Below are 19,931 nucleotides of genomic sequence, written 5' to 3'. Positions count from 1 at the left end.
TGCTACATAATATCTCCTGAATACATGACTCAGAACCCAGAGAATGGTGAACGACTCTCCTGAATGGCCAATCTAATTCAAAAGAATCTAATTACCGAGAGCTCTGGATCATGTTTGTTGGTGTAATAATGCAGGCAAAACATTAGCAGCTATATCATGGTGCTCCAACTGTGATTCGCCAGGCTATTCCTGTATCTTAGCAAATGGGACTATAATCTGAAAAAAAAAAAAGCTTCGGCTATGGCAATGAAAGACAGACAGTACGTGGCCTGGAATGTCACAACAAAAGATATTGACTACACCGAGGTAAAATGTTTCTGCTCATCGAGGCAACCATAAAATCAATATGATACGAAAGCAAGTCAATCTAGAAGGTCTCTCAAGACTCTGCAGCTTGACCGCAGCTGAGGCTGTTGACAGTTCTCTGACCCAGCAGTTGGAGGCACTGGAACATTTTTCCTTTTGTTTCTTCCTCTGAATGGGATTGGAATTGAGAAAAGACCTACCATGAGCCCAGCCAAGCATGTCATGCCACCCCCTAGCTCACACACAGCAAGGTCCCTGAAAGAGAGAAAGGAAATGGTAGAACCCATACAAATTAGATGAAAATGGTCAGAGAGACATATATGTTACAAGAACAAATTGCCATCTGCAGTAAGAACTGAGCTACCAGGAAGTTGTAGAGACATGACTAGGCTACCTCATGTCGTTTTGCGTTTTAAAAATAATTATGAAATAGAAAAGTCACAAAGCAGGCAAATCAGTGGGGGTTCCCTCATTAGTGTTCAGTGCAACATTACCACCGCTGAGCTGAAAAATCTGAGAAGGTTCCCTTTTTTCCCTTGTCAATGGCTCTGTCTTTTAGAACTAAACTAGCTAGAGTAGCGAAAGATAATTGTTAGGAAAGGATAACAATGTTAATCCACATTCATTCTTGCAAAAACAGCTAGAGAAGTAAATGGGGAAATTAATATTATTTATATATCTCTCCATACAGTTATGCCTAAAAGCCTTTTTATATTAAAAAGAGAGAAGTTTTAAAGCAAGCCGTATACCACAGAATAATTACACACGAAGAAATCTGATCCTTCAATTAGCACTTAAAACTGCAAGTGACCTACAAACAATGCTGTTATGAACAACGATGGGAACGGCAAACGGTTAAGCCTCAGAAAACGAAACGAAGTTAGTGTCAAGAGCCTAAACTGAGCCCGATCAAAGGGCTGAATACATGGTCTAAAAGGCTGCTTTTAACTTAGACCATACTGTGCTGTTATTAAGACGTGCATGTGAAATATAATTTGGTGCAGAGAGTGTGCCGGATGGGAGCTTGCAGGGGGAGCCATAAAGAATGTCCTCCAGAGCCATGGCATGCCCCAGGAGGGGAGGAGGGAGGGACGCTGACCCTGCACCGAAACTGTGTGTGAAGCAGTGTCTGGGGCAAGGCAGAGCCTCAGCCTAGGAACATGCTGCTTTATAGCAAAATCTGTGGCAACTGTTACAGCTGGCAGGAGCATTCCCATTGAGACACTTCTGACAGGCAGAAAATGGAATTTTAGCTAAACTGTTTGGTTCAGTTTGGTTTTGGAGGGTTTCTTGGTTGCTTTTTTTTTGGTGCACCATTTCTTCTCCCTTAAAACATTAACATCTGGAAATCTATTTTTATGTGAAAGGGTCACCTCCCTACTCACTCAACACTGATATTTAGGAAGAGCATCTAGGATGCCATATCAGTATCAGTATAAAGATGCTGATATTTTGCTCACTGAGGCGAGCAGACTAGGCTGTATGACTGTATAATAATGCTCACTGTCTGGATGGGTTAGATTTATTTTTCTTAGACACCACAAATTTTATTTGAAAAAAGTCTAGTTGCCCTATTTAATCAAAATGAGATAAAAGAAAGACATACCTTGGAGGAACAAGCTGTACATAAACCCAGTAATAATACAAAAAAAAAAGGGGGAAATCTGCAATTTGTATTTTTAGACAGAATGATTATAGGTTTTTCCCCAAATAAGTTTTAGTTTTTCTAAAACTAGTGTATTATATATTAAAACTATAAACACATGGCTATATATAAGGTTTATAAGGCACTTACTCCTTTATAAGAATCATACTTACTGAAATAAACACAGAAAATATCTAGTGTAAGGCTTTTAGTGCATTTTGAACAAATTTCTATGTACAAAATAAATGAGCATTCACATATACACGCAAATATTTATGCATATGAAATTTATTTCAGTGCCAATTCCCTTTCTAGCAAGTTTTAAAAGTTTTATCTGTCTCTCAGGCAATATATAGTGACATTTATAAATGAGAATTCACATAAGAAATTCTACTCTGAGAGTACTGTCAGAAGGGCATAATCCTGAGAAATCAGGATGTGAAACTGCCCATTTACTCCGTGGAAGCTGACTGCTAGTTGTCTCTGAATATCGCAGCTTGCATACCCAAACTGGAAAAATACCCTCTGAGTGAGCAGCACAGGAGGTTTGCTGTGAGGAGCCCTACAGAAGAAGTAGAACATATGAGCATGGGGCCAGACAGCAAAGTGCTACAGGGACATCCCTACAGCAGCAGGAGGCACACAACCAACCTGGGAGGAAGGAGTAGCGGCTGCCACATCAGGTGTATGAGCTGCCTGCCCTAATGGGCCACACTTGTTCAGGTGGTGGATGGAGCAGGAATGAGGCTTTATGGACCACGGCACACTCTGGTGCCAGGTCTTTTGTAAGAACCCAGGACATTCCTCTGACTGCCCTGGAGGACTCAAGACCCTGGCAGGGGGCTCAGAGACCAGGGCACGGAGTCAAAGACACTGTGACTTGATTTAAACCCATGGAAACAATTACCAACTTTGTGCGAGGAGTTGCAAGCCACAAGGGTTTGAATAGAATGATAGTAAATTTATCACAGGGTGAAAAAGTAGAATTTTGGGGTTTTTAGAATGGGGGTTCAAGAGGCAAAATGGAGGAATCTGGGCGTGTCCTGTCCTTCTCCTTCTTCTGGTCCTCCATCTTCTACTGTGATGGTGGCCCTTTTGGATTGGTTTAGGATAGAGACAGACTGTCTAACATAGGTGATAAGTATTGGAAAATTGTAGTAAATGAAGTACATGTAGTTTTTAGTATAAAAAGGTAACAGTGCCCTGAGGGCGGTCAGTGCCTCAACCCGACCTGCTGAACAGACCTCCACAGGTCCGAAAAAGAATGTATTAGATAAGAGAAAATAAACAACCTTGAAAACCAAAGCTGAAAATCCCAACTTCTTCTTTGAGCGAGGGGCTGGGAAAAAGGACTTTTAAATACTTCGGAAGCCATTGCAGCAACAACAAACCCGACAGTCTTTGACTACAGATAGGAGTCTAAGCAAGTTGCTCATTTGGTACAAGGGGCAGAGACTTACAATTTGGTCTTCCTGATTTTACCCAATGCCATATTTACACAGACTGGGATTTCTATCCAAGACTGGTTTACTTCGTACTTGCCTTACACCCTCACAGAGAACAGAATTTTTGCCTCCAAACGCATTGTTATAATAGCTTTTTTTGCACCCTATTCATCCCCCAGACAATGAAACTTCAAAGATTTCCAAGTGCAAATCTCAGTATAGTCAGGGGGAAGGAAAGTGGATGCAGGACGGATTTTATATTTAGATGTTCCTATTGGAGCCTTGATAGCTGACTTCTACAAGTTTTGAATAAAAGTGAAGGATGTTTCAAAACTGTTTCACAACACTTAAAAATGGGTGCAAATTCCTCTTACTATAAGCAGTGATTTTTATGTATTTCATCAGATAATATTTTGCTTGCTTTTGCAACAGATGTCAGTTTAAAGAATATCTTATTTTTCCTGACCTTCACAATCAGCACTGATCGATTGGAGCTTCACTTTTGTTTCCCAAAAATCAAAGTGAAATAAAATGCCTTGAGTGGAAATCAAAAGTCTTTGACATATAGCAGAAAGCTTGCTGTGCAATATTAGTACCCAAAGGCAGCTGAGAATTCTTTGTTAAGAGCAACATGCTTTCACCTTGAACATTTTAAATTTAATCTGAAGACTTAAATCATGCAGATACAATAAAACTAAGAGATTGGAAAATATCTTTTTATGTTTAACTCTGTACCTGAATATTTCATTATGCTTTAGGCAGTAGTAAGCCAGCACTTCTTCAGATGGCCAGAGACCTATAAAACAAAGATATTTGCCTTCTTAGAACAGATTTTTTTTGGTCTAAAATAATATTTGAATGCATATTACCATTTGCAGAGCTCTACCCCCTGTTTTATTTTCTATATTTGCCATAAATAAAAAGAAAAGAAAAAAAAGAAGACCTAGCATTTAAGCATTGGAATTGAGTATTTCATAGATTTCATCACATCTAATGATCAGAAATTTTTAGATACATGCACACACACATAAACATACACATATATCTACATATATATATGCAATACTCAAGACCTTAAAAGTCATATAAAATTTAATTCACTCGGGCATTCACATGAACATCAACCTGTTTTTGCCAGGCCAGATGAAAGGCCAACTTTGCCTTGTAGCCTGTTTACAACAGGGGACAGGAGCCCTCTAGTTTTTCATTAGCTACATCATCATCATCATAATCATCCTACAGTCACTCCATTTCTTTCCAGTTTCTTTTTATTTAGCTCCTTTTCTCTTAGTTTGTGTTAGGTCAGGCATCAGTCTGACTGAAAGCAGCACATGCTAAGGACAAATCCAGGACTAGGGCAAGAAAAGTGTGATTTCTAGTTGTGGCTCAAGAAATTCAGAAGAAGGAGAACAGGAAATACAAGTGCTAAGTTCGTCTTAACAGGCACTGAAGGATTGTTCTGGTTGTTCTGTGATAAACTTTCTAGAGCTGCACCAGGAAGCACCACAGTTTCACCCTGCTGTATAAAGAAACCCCTCCTCTCTCATTTTATACTTGCTTCCCTGCCATTTTCATTTGAATTCCCCTAGTTCTCCTACAGAAATAGCCAGGAGCAATCACCTTTCTGCACCTAACCTGTATTATTAATTAATTAATTAGCTTCCATCATAAAACTTACACTGGTCATCATCAACATTGACAACTACTTGGAGGCTTCCATGTACATTTATTTCTTCAAAACCAGTCTCTCATGAAACTGGCTGTTTTGTCAGACCAGTTTCCCACCTGACTGGAATGTCCAACTGAAGTGCTGTGGCCCATGGAGAGGGCAGCACAGATCCTGTGTGCCTTGAATGCTCTCCTGCAGGCACCAGACCTCATTGCTGGAGGGGGCCCGAGGAAACCAGACTCAGGAACTTGAGTTGTGTCTGCAAAGGTTCCCAAAGTTAAAGGAGGAAGAATCAAAGGCATATGCAGCTGAATTATGGTTGTATGTGTTTTTCATCTGTGGTTGCTTAGCAATGAAAAACCATGTTTACATGTCTGTCCGCAGGTAAAATCCAGAGTTTACTTCTCCCCTCCACCAACACACAACACTGAGAATTGAGACAAAAACTTCATATTATGAACTACAGACATTTCAACGGTTCCAGTAAACTTATTTGACATATTGAGCATCTTTTAGGTATTTCTAGACAAGTAAGTTGAATTCCATGCAGCTTACTATGTATGTGCATCCTTTAGGCCATTTTTACCATATTTTGTTCTCAAGGCTAAAAACATCACTACATTTTTAACAGAACTAGGAGTTTGGGAGACAAACTGTCATCTTTAAATAACTTAAAGCCTAAGTGAAACCATCATCAATATAATTAGTCCTTTCTGTCCAGTAAGTATTCTGAACTACCCTTACTCCTAGTGAGAAATAAGGAAAATTTAACAACGTCTTAACTGCATGCGGATCAAGCAAAAGCCAAGACAGGATTTGTCCAAAACTTTACATATAACTTTTGTATTAAAAAGACATTTAAAGGGAAAAAATTAGACTGATGATACATATGTATGACAAAACTACTAATGCAATACTTGTATGTGTCCTGTTTATGACAGTTCAGTGCGATCAGGTGTTTTTGAATGTGCTATTTTGCTTAGACTTGCTAAGGGTTAAAATAAAATATTCACACAAGACTACCCATTCTTTAGTGAAACATACACTATGAATTGTACAGGGTTTTTCATCTCCCTTTGAGCATTTCAATGCTTTTGAGCACTGAAATATGCTAAAATGACAGATTTTGCAATAAATATAATGACTGTTTAAATATTTTAGTGTGTAACATAAAGAATATTTCAGTTTGCAGTGACTGGTGTATACTCAAGCAATAAAAGTTTTTTTAATATTTAGTGAAGACACAGCTAATTTAACACCGTTTATAATACTTGCATCTCACATTACAAAAATCCTCACACCCACAAACATAAAAAACTGAAACACTTTTATAGCAAACTTCTAGCCTGTGTGAATTTTAAAAATGTAGCAAACATCCTTCAACATCTGACTTTTCAGTACCCTCAGTCAAATGTCTCTCACTTTTCTGCAGTTATTATTGAGAGGGCACTTTGAATGGTGTCACTGAATCTTTTCTGAGGGGTCACTGTTCCTTCCCCTGCTGCCATTTCAATGTTGATATCGGCTGGAACTGCAGGTGTATCAGATAGCTCTGTGCTGAGAGAAGGGTGAAGCACCTTTACAAGGACAATGCTTTTCTTTAGGCACACGCCAGCAATGAGCACAGCTCTCCTTCCCACTGCCTTCCCCCACAGGGAAGGAAGAATCACCTCAGCAATGGTACAAGCATCTGGAAGCTAAAGAAGCAGGAGTCAGGAGGCCTTTCATGAACAAGTCACAAGCGTGGAAGCACACGGTGCTCCCAGTAAGCCAAGAAGCCAGAAGCCAGGATATCAGTGTTAATTTTAGTGAAAGGAAAAGCTTCACGTGCCTGAACAGGTAGGTAAGCCTCTTTACCTTCAAAACAGGGATAAGCTTAAAGATCCATGTGGAGGAGTTTGCATTCTGTCTTCTTCCTCCTCACTCTGACCTACATTCGCCAACACAATGACCTACATTTTGAAGTTGCAAGTATAAGAAAGATAGTTCTGCTTCTGTTAGAAAACATACAGCTGTAATGCAGAAATGCAGAATTCCTATGAACTAACAACTACTACTATGTTGTGAAAAGCATAATTTATTTCCTGCAAACACATACATATGGATATGGATTAAGTTTCCTATGAACACACTTAAAATAATTCTTTCATATTTAAAATAAAATTATTCTCATTTTGATTTCTGAATTTGATTACAATTACACAATATTGTGTGCTACCTATTTACATGCACAATTACTTACACAATAGCAAACTATTTACAGATAGGCAAAAAAGGCAAAAGCATATCAAAAGACCCCCAAATGGTGCTTATATTTTCAAGGCTATAAATATTCTACAAGTCCTAGAGAGAGAGGCTAAAAAATCTCACTGTATGATGGAACAGAGAGAAACAAGAGTTTCTTTTTGCAAAAATAAATATTTTGTGACATTTACTGGAGGTTTTAAAAATCTTTACCACCTTGATAACTACAACTTGAAAACAGAGACTAATTGCCAGAAAGCATTGGAATCTCTATTGAAACACATGAAAAATTAAGTTACACTGGCATTCAAAGGAGATCCTCAAGAATGGGTATGTCTGAACACATGGGACAGAGACAGAGCTCATCCTTGCCCGCATTTCAACTCCTGAAGTACCCTTTTACCACTAGGATGGAGCAGGATTCTCAGTACAAATGACATAAGAAAGACAATGTCTACTTTCAGACAGATTTATGGTACATATTACAGTAGAAGGAGTAGAAAAATATCATCATTAAAATGTACAATGGTGAATAGAGAAATCCTACAAATCCATCACAGTGCAGGTATCACAAACACATCACAAAACACAGACATTCCTACAGCACTTGTCACCATGTCATAAAACGTCACCACAGCCATGGAGTCTACCTCACAAGAACTTGATGATATTATGAATTTCTACTATCTCAAGTTTGCACATCAGGAACCAAAGTAAGAGACAGAGACAGATTAAGTTACTTAGACACACAGAATGAAATTATGGGAAGACTAAGAAAAATAATGTAAGACATCCTTACACCACGAGGTACGATGTAACCAAGAAAAGGTACCCAAGCTCTTCCTACAGAAGAATAGAACTTAAAAAAAAATCATAATAATGGAAAGAAACGTAAGTTAGTTTTATCACTCTCATAGTGCTTGGTATTGGAAAGTATCAGGTGTTTCTGCACTACTCATGGCACAATAGTTTCTTAGAGCAACCTTCAAGCCATGGGGACTACGCCACATGTAGACAGCCTTCTGAGGATGTTTGTTTTTTCGTCCAAAGCTACACAAAGCCTGTGCTTCTTCTGCAACAAATCTAAAAATGCTGAATTCTCTGATAGTACAGAAAATTGTCTACCAGAAATAAATTATCCAGTATTAAAAAAAAAAAAATTGTTTCTCTCCTCCTGTTGCTTTTTACCACATATTTTACAGAATGCTGTCAACCTTTGGATAACAAATATTGAGATCTGATGTGAAGTTCTTAAAGAACATCATGTCAGTAGAAAAGAATTTTGAGATGTGTATTTTTAAGAAAGACATCTGACTATTGGAGCTATTATGTCTCAGCAGTGCTCCACAGGTACAAAGAAATCACGGTAGCTACTGATTACTTTAACTGGGATAGTGCAAGATTAGTGGAACTCTTCTCTACTGTCTGCCAACACTACACACAGGAAACTTAGGGACAAGTGGAGGTGACAGGGGAGCTGTCCCTGAGAGCTCTGAGTAGGAGGTATAAAGCTGTCCCACAAGTGCTTAACTCATGCTAGCAGATTAAGAAGTTAATTTCAAAGCTAAGCCAAATTGAAAGTATTTTCAGATTTCCCTAGCACTTCTCACAGCCCCATGTACAGACGTCTGATCTCAACATTCAAATTTTGTCTTTTATTTGCACTATTAAACTATGAGACGTCTTCCTATTCATTTGAAGACTCAAGTAAATTTTGTACCAATCCTATCTTTACCCTCAAAAGCAAAGACAATTTAAATTTGAAAAGTCAGTCATTTTCCCCATATGAATACACTCAAAAAGATATTTTTTCTAGTATGTCCTGATTCTTGACTACATGAAATCATCTTATTTGCTTTAATAGTCATCAAAGTGAGAGGCAAGAAAAGCATTTTCAGGCAAAGTGATGAATAATGTCTCAAAAGTCATACCAACAACTTCACTGAGCAACGATGAACTGTTTTCTGACCCTAAGTAAGGCATTTTTATCCTTCCACATCAAGACACATGGTTAGTGGAAAGCAGAGAAATCTTTAGCACTAGAATAGACTGTGCAGAGGTGTTAAATTAATGGCCTGTCCAGACAGGCAATTATTCCCTATCACCTCTGCTAAAAGACTGTAGAGAAGATGGAAAATCCCTAAAACTAAGGTATTTACTGGAAAAAGCTATTCTAGGAATATAACATAAGGAATTCTGGGATCTTAAAATAAGGTTCTTCCATTCTTAGAGTATTATAGCATTGTCACAACCTTAATACTACAGTATAAAACCTTATTTTCTACTGACTATGTGGCTGTATTCAAGTCATATTGGAAGATAAGTTTGATGATTTTATCCTGGTTATCTTTTCTGTGGATCACCACCACCGTGCACAGCAAGAAGCACAGTCCATCTGCTGAGGGTAAGCAGATCTGAGGGTAATACCTCTGCTGGAGATGTAAGAGAGTGGATCAAAATCAAGGTTCAACAGCACAGTACTTAGGAGCCAATTTCAAAATTAAACTCTAATCAATATTATGAACCCTTCTGTCAGTGGAGCAGTAAACTTCACTTCCAAGTCAAAGCTAGAACATGAAATTATGAATAGCACAATTAAGACTAGATACCAGGTGGAGGCACAGTGTATGTCTGCCAAATACACCTCAGTAGTAACATATAACATGGGTGTTCTAATTTGAGTAATTGCTTGAGTAAAGATTACCTGCAAATAATTGCACAGCTGTAGTTAGTTGGCATAGATAGCTCTCAAAAATATTTCTAGCTCTAAGCTTTCTTCAAACTCCTTACCTCAAGCCTCTTTTCAATATAATTTTACCATTAAAAATGTTGCTTGGGATAATCAGGAAGCAAAGATTTTATTTTCATTCCCTTATCCACACAGCACACAAAATGAGACACAGATGAAAGGATAATCGGTAATCCCTGCTACCTAAGATCCCACCTAAAGTTATTGAATTAAACAATGCAAACACACATAATAAGGCACTAATACTGCAAATATTAATTTTTAGATACCATAAAATGCATGCAGAGAGAAGTGAAAACATTCCATAGAAAATAACTTTCATAATAATCCAAAGACAAACCTGGTTACTTTAGTAAAATGAAGAAATGGAGGAAATTGCTAAGCAAGGAAAAAACTCACTGAAGAAAATCCTTGTTGTTTAACTATCTTCAGTACACAAAATTTTAAGTTAACACCTATCTACAGCAGATGCAGATAAAAAAAGGATCATCATTGCAAGTTAGTTGCAGATGGTGGGCCTGGAACTGTAGAATTATTTACTACAAAAATGGATCTGAGAGCAGATTTTCAAAAGGAGGACAGCTACCAAATACTGTGCCCCTCTGGAGATTTGACCACCTCATATACCAGCATCTTTAAGAGCTAACATATTTTGAAAGTCCAGTTGTCCAATCTGAGATTTTCCATTCTGAAATTTACCCCAAGAGTATTTACAAGTGAGTAACTTCAGCAATAAATGCACACAGTATGAAAAAATAAAATGATTTAATAGCCTTTACAGCAGTACCTTATATCTGAGCCTTACTGCACCTGGCTTTTGCAGATGGCAAACCACCTTTTAAGTCCAGTGAAGAGGAGCAATTTGAGGCAGGGAGAATGGCTAGCTTACTTTTCCACAGCAGGAATGCTATAAGTGAGTTTGAAAAGGTACAAGAACACCAGGAAAAAAATAGAAGAGAATATAAAGAGAAACATTTTTCCCTATGCACATACATTTTGTAGGAAACTCTTGTCTTTCTTCCAATCTAAAGCAGAATTCATGATATTCAGATCATTGAAAAATATGTATAAGCACTGGCTGAGATCTTCAGCCTAGGCAAAATGGCCTCAGAACTGTATCTCTCACTTTCACTCTCATTATTATTCACGACTAGGAGGGAAACATGATGGTCTGCAATCTGCAAATGTCTTTTAGAGCACAAACTTAAGAATCTCAGTGGAACTGATGTGGAAATACAGTAACAAGTCAAAGCTGTAAATGTACGCATATCCCTTCCATAAGAAAAATTGGCCAACTGTACAAATCTACTGGTATGATTGTCTTTAACATCTTTTTCAAATGAATGAATTTGTGTTGGGAGTGGAGTGGGGGGGGTACCTAGTTTTCAAATAGTTATTAAAAATTAAACAACACTGGAACAAACCTTTTGTGATTATAGCCTTCATTCTCCTGCAAAAAACTGGATCTATAAATTTATGTACCATTGTAGATGTAAATTACAAAATTTTATATTCAACTATATTAAAACATCTATTCCAAAAATGATTACCAGTTGTGAAAAGCAGACAGGCTTATCACTTGCTGTCAGTTGTTCATGTCTAGTTAAGCAATAATGTGCTAAAACTGCTCTTTTGTTTTGTGTAAGAATTTTGGCAATAGAAGAAATGAACACTCGTTTAATAAAAACTCAGGCTGCTTTTTGCTTTGATGGAGGAAGCAGCTGCCTGTTTTCATTTGCTGCAGAGCAGCAAAACCCATCAATATAATAAGCAGCTTAGATGCATCCATCCACAGCATCTGTAAGGATATAGGGCTATTCGCTCAAAACCAATCCTTGGTTTAATTTTAACAAAGATGTGTCTGACATATTTGAAAATGCATTATAATAGGGTTTTGAAATACTAGCATTTTCTTTTTTCTTTTTAAATACTTTTCACAGATTTTGAAAGGCAAGTATACATATTGGAGTGATAGAAATGCTAAAACAAATATTACTATAGCAAACAGCAGAACTAGCCTAAAAATGCAAAGAGGGAACATTAAGAGATGCCTTCTGGTTCACAGACTCTCCTGTTCCTTAAAAATACAGAAAAATAGTGTTTCAATCTTTTCAATGAAGGGTGTTTTTCAACATAACCAAGAGCAGAGAAAGATACTAGAAATATGTATTACAGACAAAACCCCTGCAAAGATCATAGATCCATTATACAAATGTATTTCCCAAGATATACTTTTCCCTCCCTGCCTTATGCTTTGTTAAAAGTAAATAGATTAATGGTCATTTCCAAAGATATTTATCAAATTGTTTGCTACTATTGCCTGAAAATAATATAATTGTTATTAAATTCCAACAGTGTGAGTTTGTCCCAAGTGACAACTTCTAATTGCAATAAAAAAATTTTAATTAGAAGTAGAGTTCTAGACATTCATACATAATTACAAAAACAGGAAGAGAGAGATAAAAGACCATCTGAGATAGAAACCACAAAACTCTATTTTCACTCTAAAAATGTGATACGGCACATTTATATTATTAAAAATTCTTAAGACATTATTATTATTTTAGTGCTGTTCTGCTTTCTAAGACCTTTCTAAGCTGAGCTTTTAGATGATTTGCACATTAACTGAGAAGTCAGATAATTCTTAATCCTCCTCTTTTTCAGATCCAATAATGGATAAGGGAGCATCTTAGCATGATCAACTAGCAATCTGCCTAGCCTGAGTGGTAGTACACCTGAATTTAGGATTAGTCATCTGGTTTTCATAATATCTGATTTAAATGAGCACTCATTCTGAGAAGCGTAGAAAAAGAATATTCAATGACTTTGAACTGTAACATTAACTATGTAACAATAAACCTGGAGTGCATACATATTTATTTGCTTCAAAAACAAGAAACTAAATAGAGAAAGGGAGATTTTAAAAAACCATGCCCAGGCAAATAGTTGGATAGCTCAATTAAATAACTGCCTTTTTCCAGTATTCACAATAGCTTAGAGATACAATCAACCATATCTCAGCTGTAGCCTTGTATCTCTATTTTGTCAATTCCAATATCCTAGTTTCACTTTGTCTATACATAAAGTGAGGAAACTAGTTGGGGGGTTTTTGTGGTTGCTTTTTTCCTGCCCCCCCCTCCCCCCCACAATGGAGTTTCATTGTTGGTTTGGATTCATTTGGTTGTTTGTTTTGGGGTTTAGAGATGTATGATAGGTAGAGAAGGTAAAAACCTGTAGATTAACATGGGTTACTAATATTGCTTATCTTCCTCAAGTATCTGATACAGAACAGGGAAGTTTGTGTAATTGCCCTATGCACCCTTACGTAATGCTCAAGATAAATAAAGTGGAATTTAGTTGGGTGATTTCAGAAGTTGTGTCTAGAGGTTGGATTTCTTTTGTTTGGTTTTTTTTCCCATCAAATTAACTAAACAAAGACAACACCTTTTAGGTCCCAGCAGCGTCTGACTCATATTTTTTTCCTTTATCAACTCCACCATTCTACACAGTTAACCAAAATTAGAAAAGTGTCTGTTCTGTAAAGCCAGAAGATATAAACTTGATACAAGTGGAAATAATAATTGCATGCACAATTCAGTTTGAAGGCTTTGGGCACCATTTGTCTAACAAAACAGTGTACTCTGAAATTCATGTACTGGCAAATGGTAACCATACATCCTTCACATTCTTAGATAAATTTGTTAGGTGCCTGTAGTGAAGTGGCCTTGATTCTTTCTCCTGGGGTAATTTCAACTGGTGCTAAGTGTGCAATTTTTAAAAGTCTGCACTACTGACAGCCACCTTGCAGCAAGTGCTCAAAATCTCCCTATATCACTAAACCTTGCTTTCATCTCTTACATAGAATAAGATTTGTAATGAGTTCTATAAATGAGAATGCTGCACAAAGATGAACCAGACTTTTCAACCATTTATGGGTCCACATTCCATATGAATTTAGACTGTAAGAGTTTAGGCAAATCTATATCAAAGGAAAGTATTTACAATTATTTTTCTCAAAGGGCAAGGATTTCAGGATCCTCCAGCTCCTTCCAGGTGAGGTTTGTCATACATTCACAGGACAACACAGTAGAACTTCCACTACCACTGTTGAAAGCTGGTTTTGCCTGAACGGTTTCAAAAGCCACAGCTATTGGTCTGAAACTTTTCATGACCACTAAATACAGTGGGTCAGACCTTCATCTGGTATTATGCCTGTGTATCCCAGTTAATGAACCAGCCTTGGATTTAAAATATGCATGGTCTTTCTGAAAAACAAAGTAGCCTTTATTATATGTTAGTGCTTTGGATCATTTTGCAGAGTCAAATCCAAGGGTAACCTTCTCAGGAAATCGGTGTTTCAGTGCGTTACGGTAAAGGAGGATATAAAAGTGATAAGATTAGAATTTAGTCTTCAAAGTAGCCTGAAATACTTTCCCTGATTACTTTCACATTTCCATGTTACTGTAATAAACCATGACCTAAATTGTGACATTTTTATGTTACAAGGCATAAAAATGCAAATAGGTGCTACAAGAATTCTGCTGAAAAACACTGTAGAGCAGTATAAAAACTTACTTTTCTACACTGACACAGAAGTGCTCGTGTGTCAAGAACAATGTGCTTTGACTAAGATATGTAGCTTAGAGACTTAAGCAATTTTTCAGTATTGAGAAAATGTATTTCAGAACATTCAGTGGTTTGAGTCACAGAAACAAAGGAACAAAAGCAAAGCAAATCATTACACTCAATTTAATTAAATGAAAGCATGAAAAGGCCTATAAGCTAACCTCATAACAATATGCTTATGTTTATTGTTGGTAGGTCAGGGAAGAGAATTGATAAAATTTTTAATTAAGTGAGCACACATCCTCTCACTTCAGGAATTGCTCAGTGATATGTCAGCACAGAGACTTTTGCTAGTGCAGTTTGAGGGGGTCACCTGTCCCTTGTGTCCTACATTGCATCCCATGGTGACCACACACCCTTGGACCACCCTAGGATTCTCCCCAGAGAGTAGCAAGCTCTTACAAAATGCAGTCTAGGCCACTTTATTTTTTGAGGCAGTTTTTTACTAATGGCAAAGCCAACACAGTTAAGTAATCACTTTCTACAGCATTTCTTGCACCTTGAAACACTACGTTAAATCTCATGCCAGACTTCCATATTAGCAAGTTGACTCTTCAATACCTAGTTTATATTTTTACTTAATGAGTTTTGAGCTCAGACTTCACAAATAGAAAGGCAGGTATATAATCGTCTGAAATTCAAACTTAGCCCCCTAAGGTTTAAGTTTGTTGTGACACACTATTTTCATAGAGCTCTTCATCTATAGAGTAACAATGCTGCGATAACAAGGAAAATCACTTTTTTTTAAAGGAGCTGAGTAACACCATTATAGTAATTAGCAGTTAAAAACTAATTTTAGCTCTTTCTTGTTCGCTTTTTTCTCTTAAGAGTTTGAGTCACAATAGTAATTTCCTGCCACTTCTGGGAAGGGAGGGGGTGGAGGAAGAAGGGATCATGAAATATATGCAATTTTCACATATAACACACTGTTGAAAATGTAATTCTCTATGTGTTCTTTTCTAAAAATATATTCTATATTCCTGGATTGTCTTTTGCTATCAGGAACAGGATTGAAATCTCCACTTTAGTATTTATCTGAGACTCTGATAGCTCAGTTGTCTGCCTCCAAATGCCAAGATAGGGGGAATCTCATCAACTGGAGACCAGCTGCATGATGGGCAGTTAATAGATATATCAAACCTTAGGATATATGCTAAGCTGAGGAGATGATTGGTTGGTTGATATACTGATTGATTAGCATAGGGAGAATGGGTTTCTTCTTGACAACCTAAGATTATGCTTCAGCTAAGCTCAAATTGCTTACACCTCTTCTATTGGTTTTAAAATTACAGTCCTGTCATCTAAAATCTCTCTTCAATGAAATTTTTACCATATATAAAAATTAAAGGGAAAAAGAAAGTAGGTGCAATGGATAAGAGTAAATGGAGTAGATATATTTCACACTACTGCTGTTGGTACCACTAGAAAAAGTTGATAAGTAAATCCACTTGAAATATGTTACATATTATGTACACTACTAGAGAGCACTTTACAATAATTTACGGGGCAAGTTCAAAATACTAACAAGGAAGCAGTGCTGATATTATTGCTTTTAAAAAAGTACAGTAGTTATTAAGCAAGGTAATTATAGAGCTGTGATACTACCGATACATTTTTGTACTCTTTACAGGCATTACCTAGGTTTCATAGAAGTGTGTTGAAACTGTTATACATATGAGAGAAATATCATATAATTGCCACAGAATGCATCACTTCACAGAGAAAGGTTTATATTCTGCAAGCTAAAGAAGCAACACATACACTTCTGAATTTTCCCACTGAGAAGTCCAGAATTTCCTTTCCCAAGAAAGCAGATATAATTAAATTTTGCTTACAAAATATTTTAGACTGTGTCATCAGTAGACCATGGACACTTAAAGAAAATAAAAGTAATTTTTAAAAATCACTATAATATATATTGCCATAACAAATGCATTTCTTACGCATATCATCAACTTAATTCCCAGCATTACATCCACCAGGCTTTGTCAGTCGAGAACCATACAAATGTTATTAAATACATTAAAAAAAATAAACTTTTTATTATCTTTAATACTTGATACTTTCAAAGGCTTCTCTACCTGGGCAAACAAGTATTTAGTAGTCACCTAACAAAAAGAAAGTTGGTTATTGAGAATGCTGAAATTTGCATTAATAAATAAGACTGTGTTTCTCAGATTTTTTTCTTCCCTTTCATATCTGCTATGAGCGGTAGGGGATCAGCTGCAACTCAAATCCCCAGCTGAACAACCCAAATACAACTGAGTGAGCAGACTTAAAACAAGGCCATTTATTGGTGCCTGTTATGCAAACAAAGCATCCAAGTCTTAGAAACAGATGTCAACTGAAGCATATGCTTACTGTAAACTGGAATTTGATTCTTTTTATAAAAATAGACTTAAATGGGCCTTCAGAGACTAGGCTGCCTCTTGTTGTATACCATTCCCTAACTTGATTCAGCCTTAAGCTTTTTAAAAGATGAATAGACTGATATCCAAGGGCAAAAAAAACAGTAGAAAAAAAATTAAATGAGAAATAAATGATAACATGTTGGAGCAGTTCCCAGAAGCAATTTTACAGATTTTTCTCTAAAAACACAAGACAGGAAGTTCAAAGCACAGCACAGGTCACCTATGGCCTGTTGAGTTATCATTTTTATACCACTTAGGGTGAAAAAGGGACTTTATGTTCAAGTGGCAAGTTTAGTACTCTGCTTTTCCTTCTTCCTTTTTTTTTTTTTCACCTCTTCTCACATCTTGATGCCTTTTAAATGTCACTTATTTTACATGAGGCAGTTGGTGGAGACATGAGTCAACAGCAATCAGAACCATTATCCCCTGCAGCGAGCCCTGGTCCTAATGCATTATGACACCTTAGCTGGCCAGCCACCGATTTACCTTTCTGCTTCTTAGGGAATTAAGTGGCATCATGTGAAAATGGTTGTGATATGAACAGCATGGGCATAACTGGTATTAAATTTACCTCTCAGCCTAAGTGAATTTTCCTCACATGTGACTAATCAAAATGAAAGCTGTGGACATGGGCAGATCCGGCCAGCACTTCTCCACCCCTGGGATTGGGGCTATTTTGTTTTATCTCTTTGTACAAGCTGGCAGAAGTTTAAAGTGAAGGGGATAATCCAGTGCTGGTGTCTTTATGAAATAACATCCTTACATGAAGAGGCTTTTAACTGTCTGTCGCTGTCCTCTCAAAAAAAAAAGAGCGTGACAATCTCATTTTGCTGAGCACCCTCCCATGAAAGGAGAAAATAATAGCCATAACAGCTATGGCTAGTACTGACCTTACATGATCCATTATCCACTAAACACTTTAAAAGTCAGTTTTACATACACTGTGGGGGAAATTAGAGAACTATCACAATCATTTTCACTTTAGTGAATTTGTCTTCTGTTTGAAGTCAGTGACTTGATATCCTCGTACATAACTCTCCATGTCGCTCCAAGAAAAGAAAGAGGAAGTCTTGCTGTAAAAATTGATCTTGTGCAAAAAGGTGGGAAACACACCATACTTCTATTCTGATTAATAAAGATACTGACAGCAGTGAAACTCAATTTAGCATGAACTTTCTTCGGAGTAAATGTGAAATAATACAAAAATCATTATATAATTTAGAAGTGTTCAACGTCAGTACAAAAATATTTTTATCAATCATTTCAGCTGAGATAAGTAGGTGCCAAAGAAAGTGCTGGCAGAGCAATTATCATCCTGTGGAGTCAGAAAGGTATTTATTCAGAGACCAGAGCGTCTTGCATTTTACTACAAATCAGCTGTGAATATTACTGATAATAACAGCAGAGCTAGATTTTCCCAAAGTACTGTAGTCTCTTTCTAACAACTCAATTGTACAGGACAAAAACACCTGGAGCATGAAGTCCTCTCCTACTTGCAAGTCTGCCTAGCCTTCTGTGACTGTGAGAATGAATTTCTGATGCATGAATTTTAGGCATTTACTGCTTACTCTAAGTTAAAGTCAGTAGCAACTATAGCTCAAATTACAAGTATTTAATCAAGTTTTAGTCAGATAAATAGTGATTAAAAGCTATGAATCAATGGTTCAAATTTTAAGACTAACCCAGTCTGACAATACTAGAAGACTTTCAACTTGTAATAATCTATTACTGTATGTAATGCATGTCTGACTGGAGGAAAATTAATTTAAAAAATGAAACATCAAGCAGTAGAAACCTATAAAGACGAAATGATGACATTTACAAAATCAAAGCATACTTTTCTTATGAAAAGAGAAACATGGAAATACACAGGTTTACATCAAAGTATATATCTCAGATACATTTTTTTAAGAACCTAAAAAAGACCAAAAAGCACCATAAAAATTCTTTACACATATTTTTGGAAATGATTGAATAAAAAGATTAGGAAGAGGGTTCAGATTTTTAATTGTTACAAACACAATAAAAAATATTAAGCATGCATGGAACTTGCCTGGGTAACCTTCATTTTATCAATGAGGCCACATAATTAAGGTCAAGTTAATGCGGAGATTGAAATTTAGGGAACATGTCAATTAAGATAAACAGGAAAATTACCTCTTCCTAAAAGGATTAGCCTCAAGTGGAAAGGTTGGTTCAGAAAATTACAATCCATTTGGTAAGGAAGACAGATTCATGGTGAAGTTAAATCTGAAGTGCACAGGCCAGCAGATTTGACCCAAAAGAGTTGCAAAAAAAAAATTTGAATAGAATCATCCTTCTTTTATTATTTTCCCTAAAAAGAAAATAGAGATTCACACACCAAGAAGGATTGCAAGAGGTATGACATATGTCTTACCTTTTCTTTTTTTGCTTCAGTTTCAGACTTAATTGGACAATGAAGTCTAAACAGTTACAGAAAAGCAGAAGGTATCCTGTTTTCAGTGACATTATACATTAATGTCACTGTGAGAACATTTGGACCAAATGGATATTTGTAAATATTCTATTGAGATTACTGTGATTTGTACCCTAAACAACAATAATTATTATTCCAGAATTTGAAAACTCTGAATGAGAGAGACAAGACACAAGCAAAATATTCTCCATTGTCTAGAGAGTCGTGTAATTTCCCATTTAGCTGTGCCCATTTCAACTTCTCAGAAACCATCTAAATTTGTTTTTAAAACCCCAGTAATTGTATTCCTCTTTCAGTTTATTGCTTTTGCATACAAAGAAACTAAGAAAATTTTGAAGAACATGGGAGCTTTTAGTAAGATGAGAAAGCTAATAACTG

The 19,931-nt window shown here is 36.6% G+C and overlaps 1 protein-coding gene across 1 annotated transcript in view; it reads right to left on the bottom strand.

Annotated features, from left to right (window-relative positions):
* Positions 1–19,931, bottom strand: part of CAMKMT (calmodulin-lysine N-methyltransferase) — a 212,920-nt gene that overhangs the window by 40,292 nt on the left and 152,697 nt on the right. The window contains exons 4-5 of the mRNA XM_036379602.2: positions 4,132–4,192; positions 507–561 (exon numbers count right to left, since the gene is read on the bottom strand). Coding sequence (XP_036235495.1) covers positions 507–561; positions 4,132–4,192 — 116 coding nt within the window. The remainder of the gene's footprint in view (positions 1–506; positions 562–4,131; positions 4,193–19,931) is intronic.

Source organism: Molothrus ater, chromosome 3 (assembly GCF_012460135.2).
Source record: "Molothrus ater isolate BHLD 08-10-18 breed brown headed cowbird chromosome 3, BPBGC_Mater_1.1, whole genome shotgun sequence".
Classification (NCBI taxonomy): domain Eukaryota; kingdom Metazoa; phylum Chordata; class Aves; order Passeriformes; family Icteridae; genus Molothrus; species Molothrus ater.
Note: the sequence above shows the minus strand (reverse complement) of the source record. Positions and strands in the feature narration are given on the sequence as shown.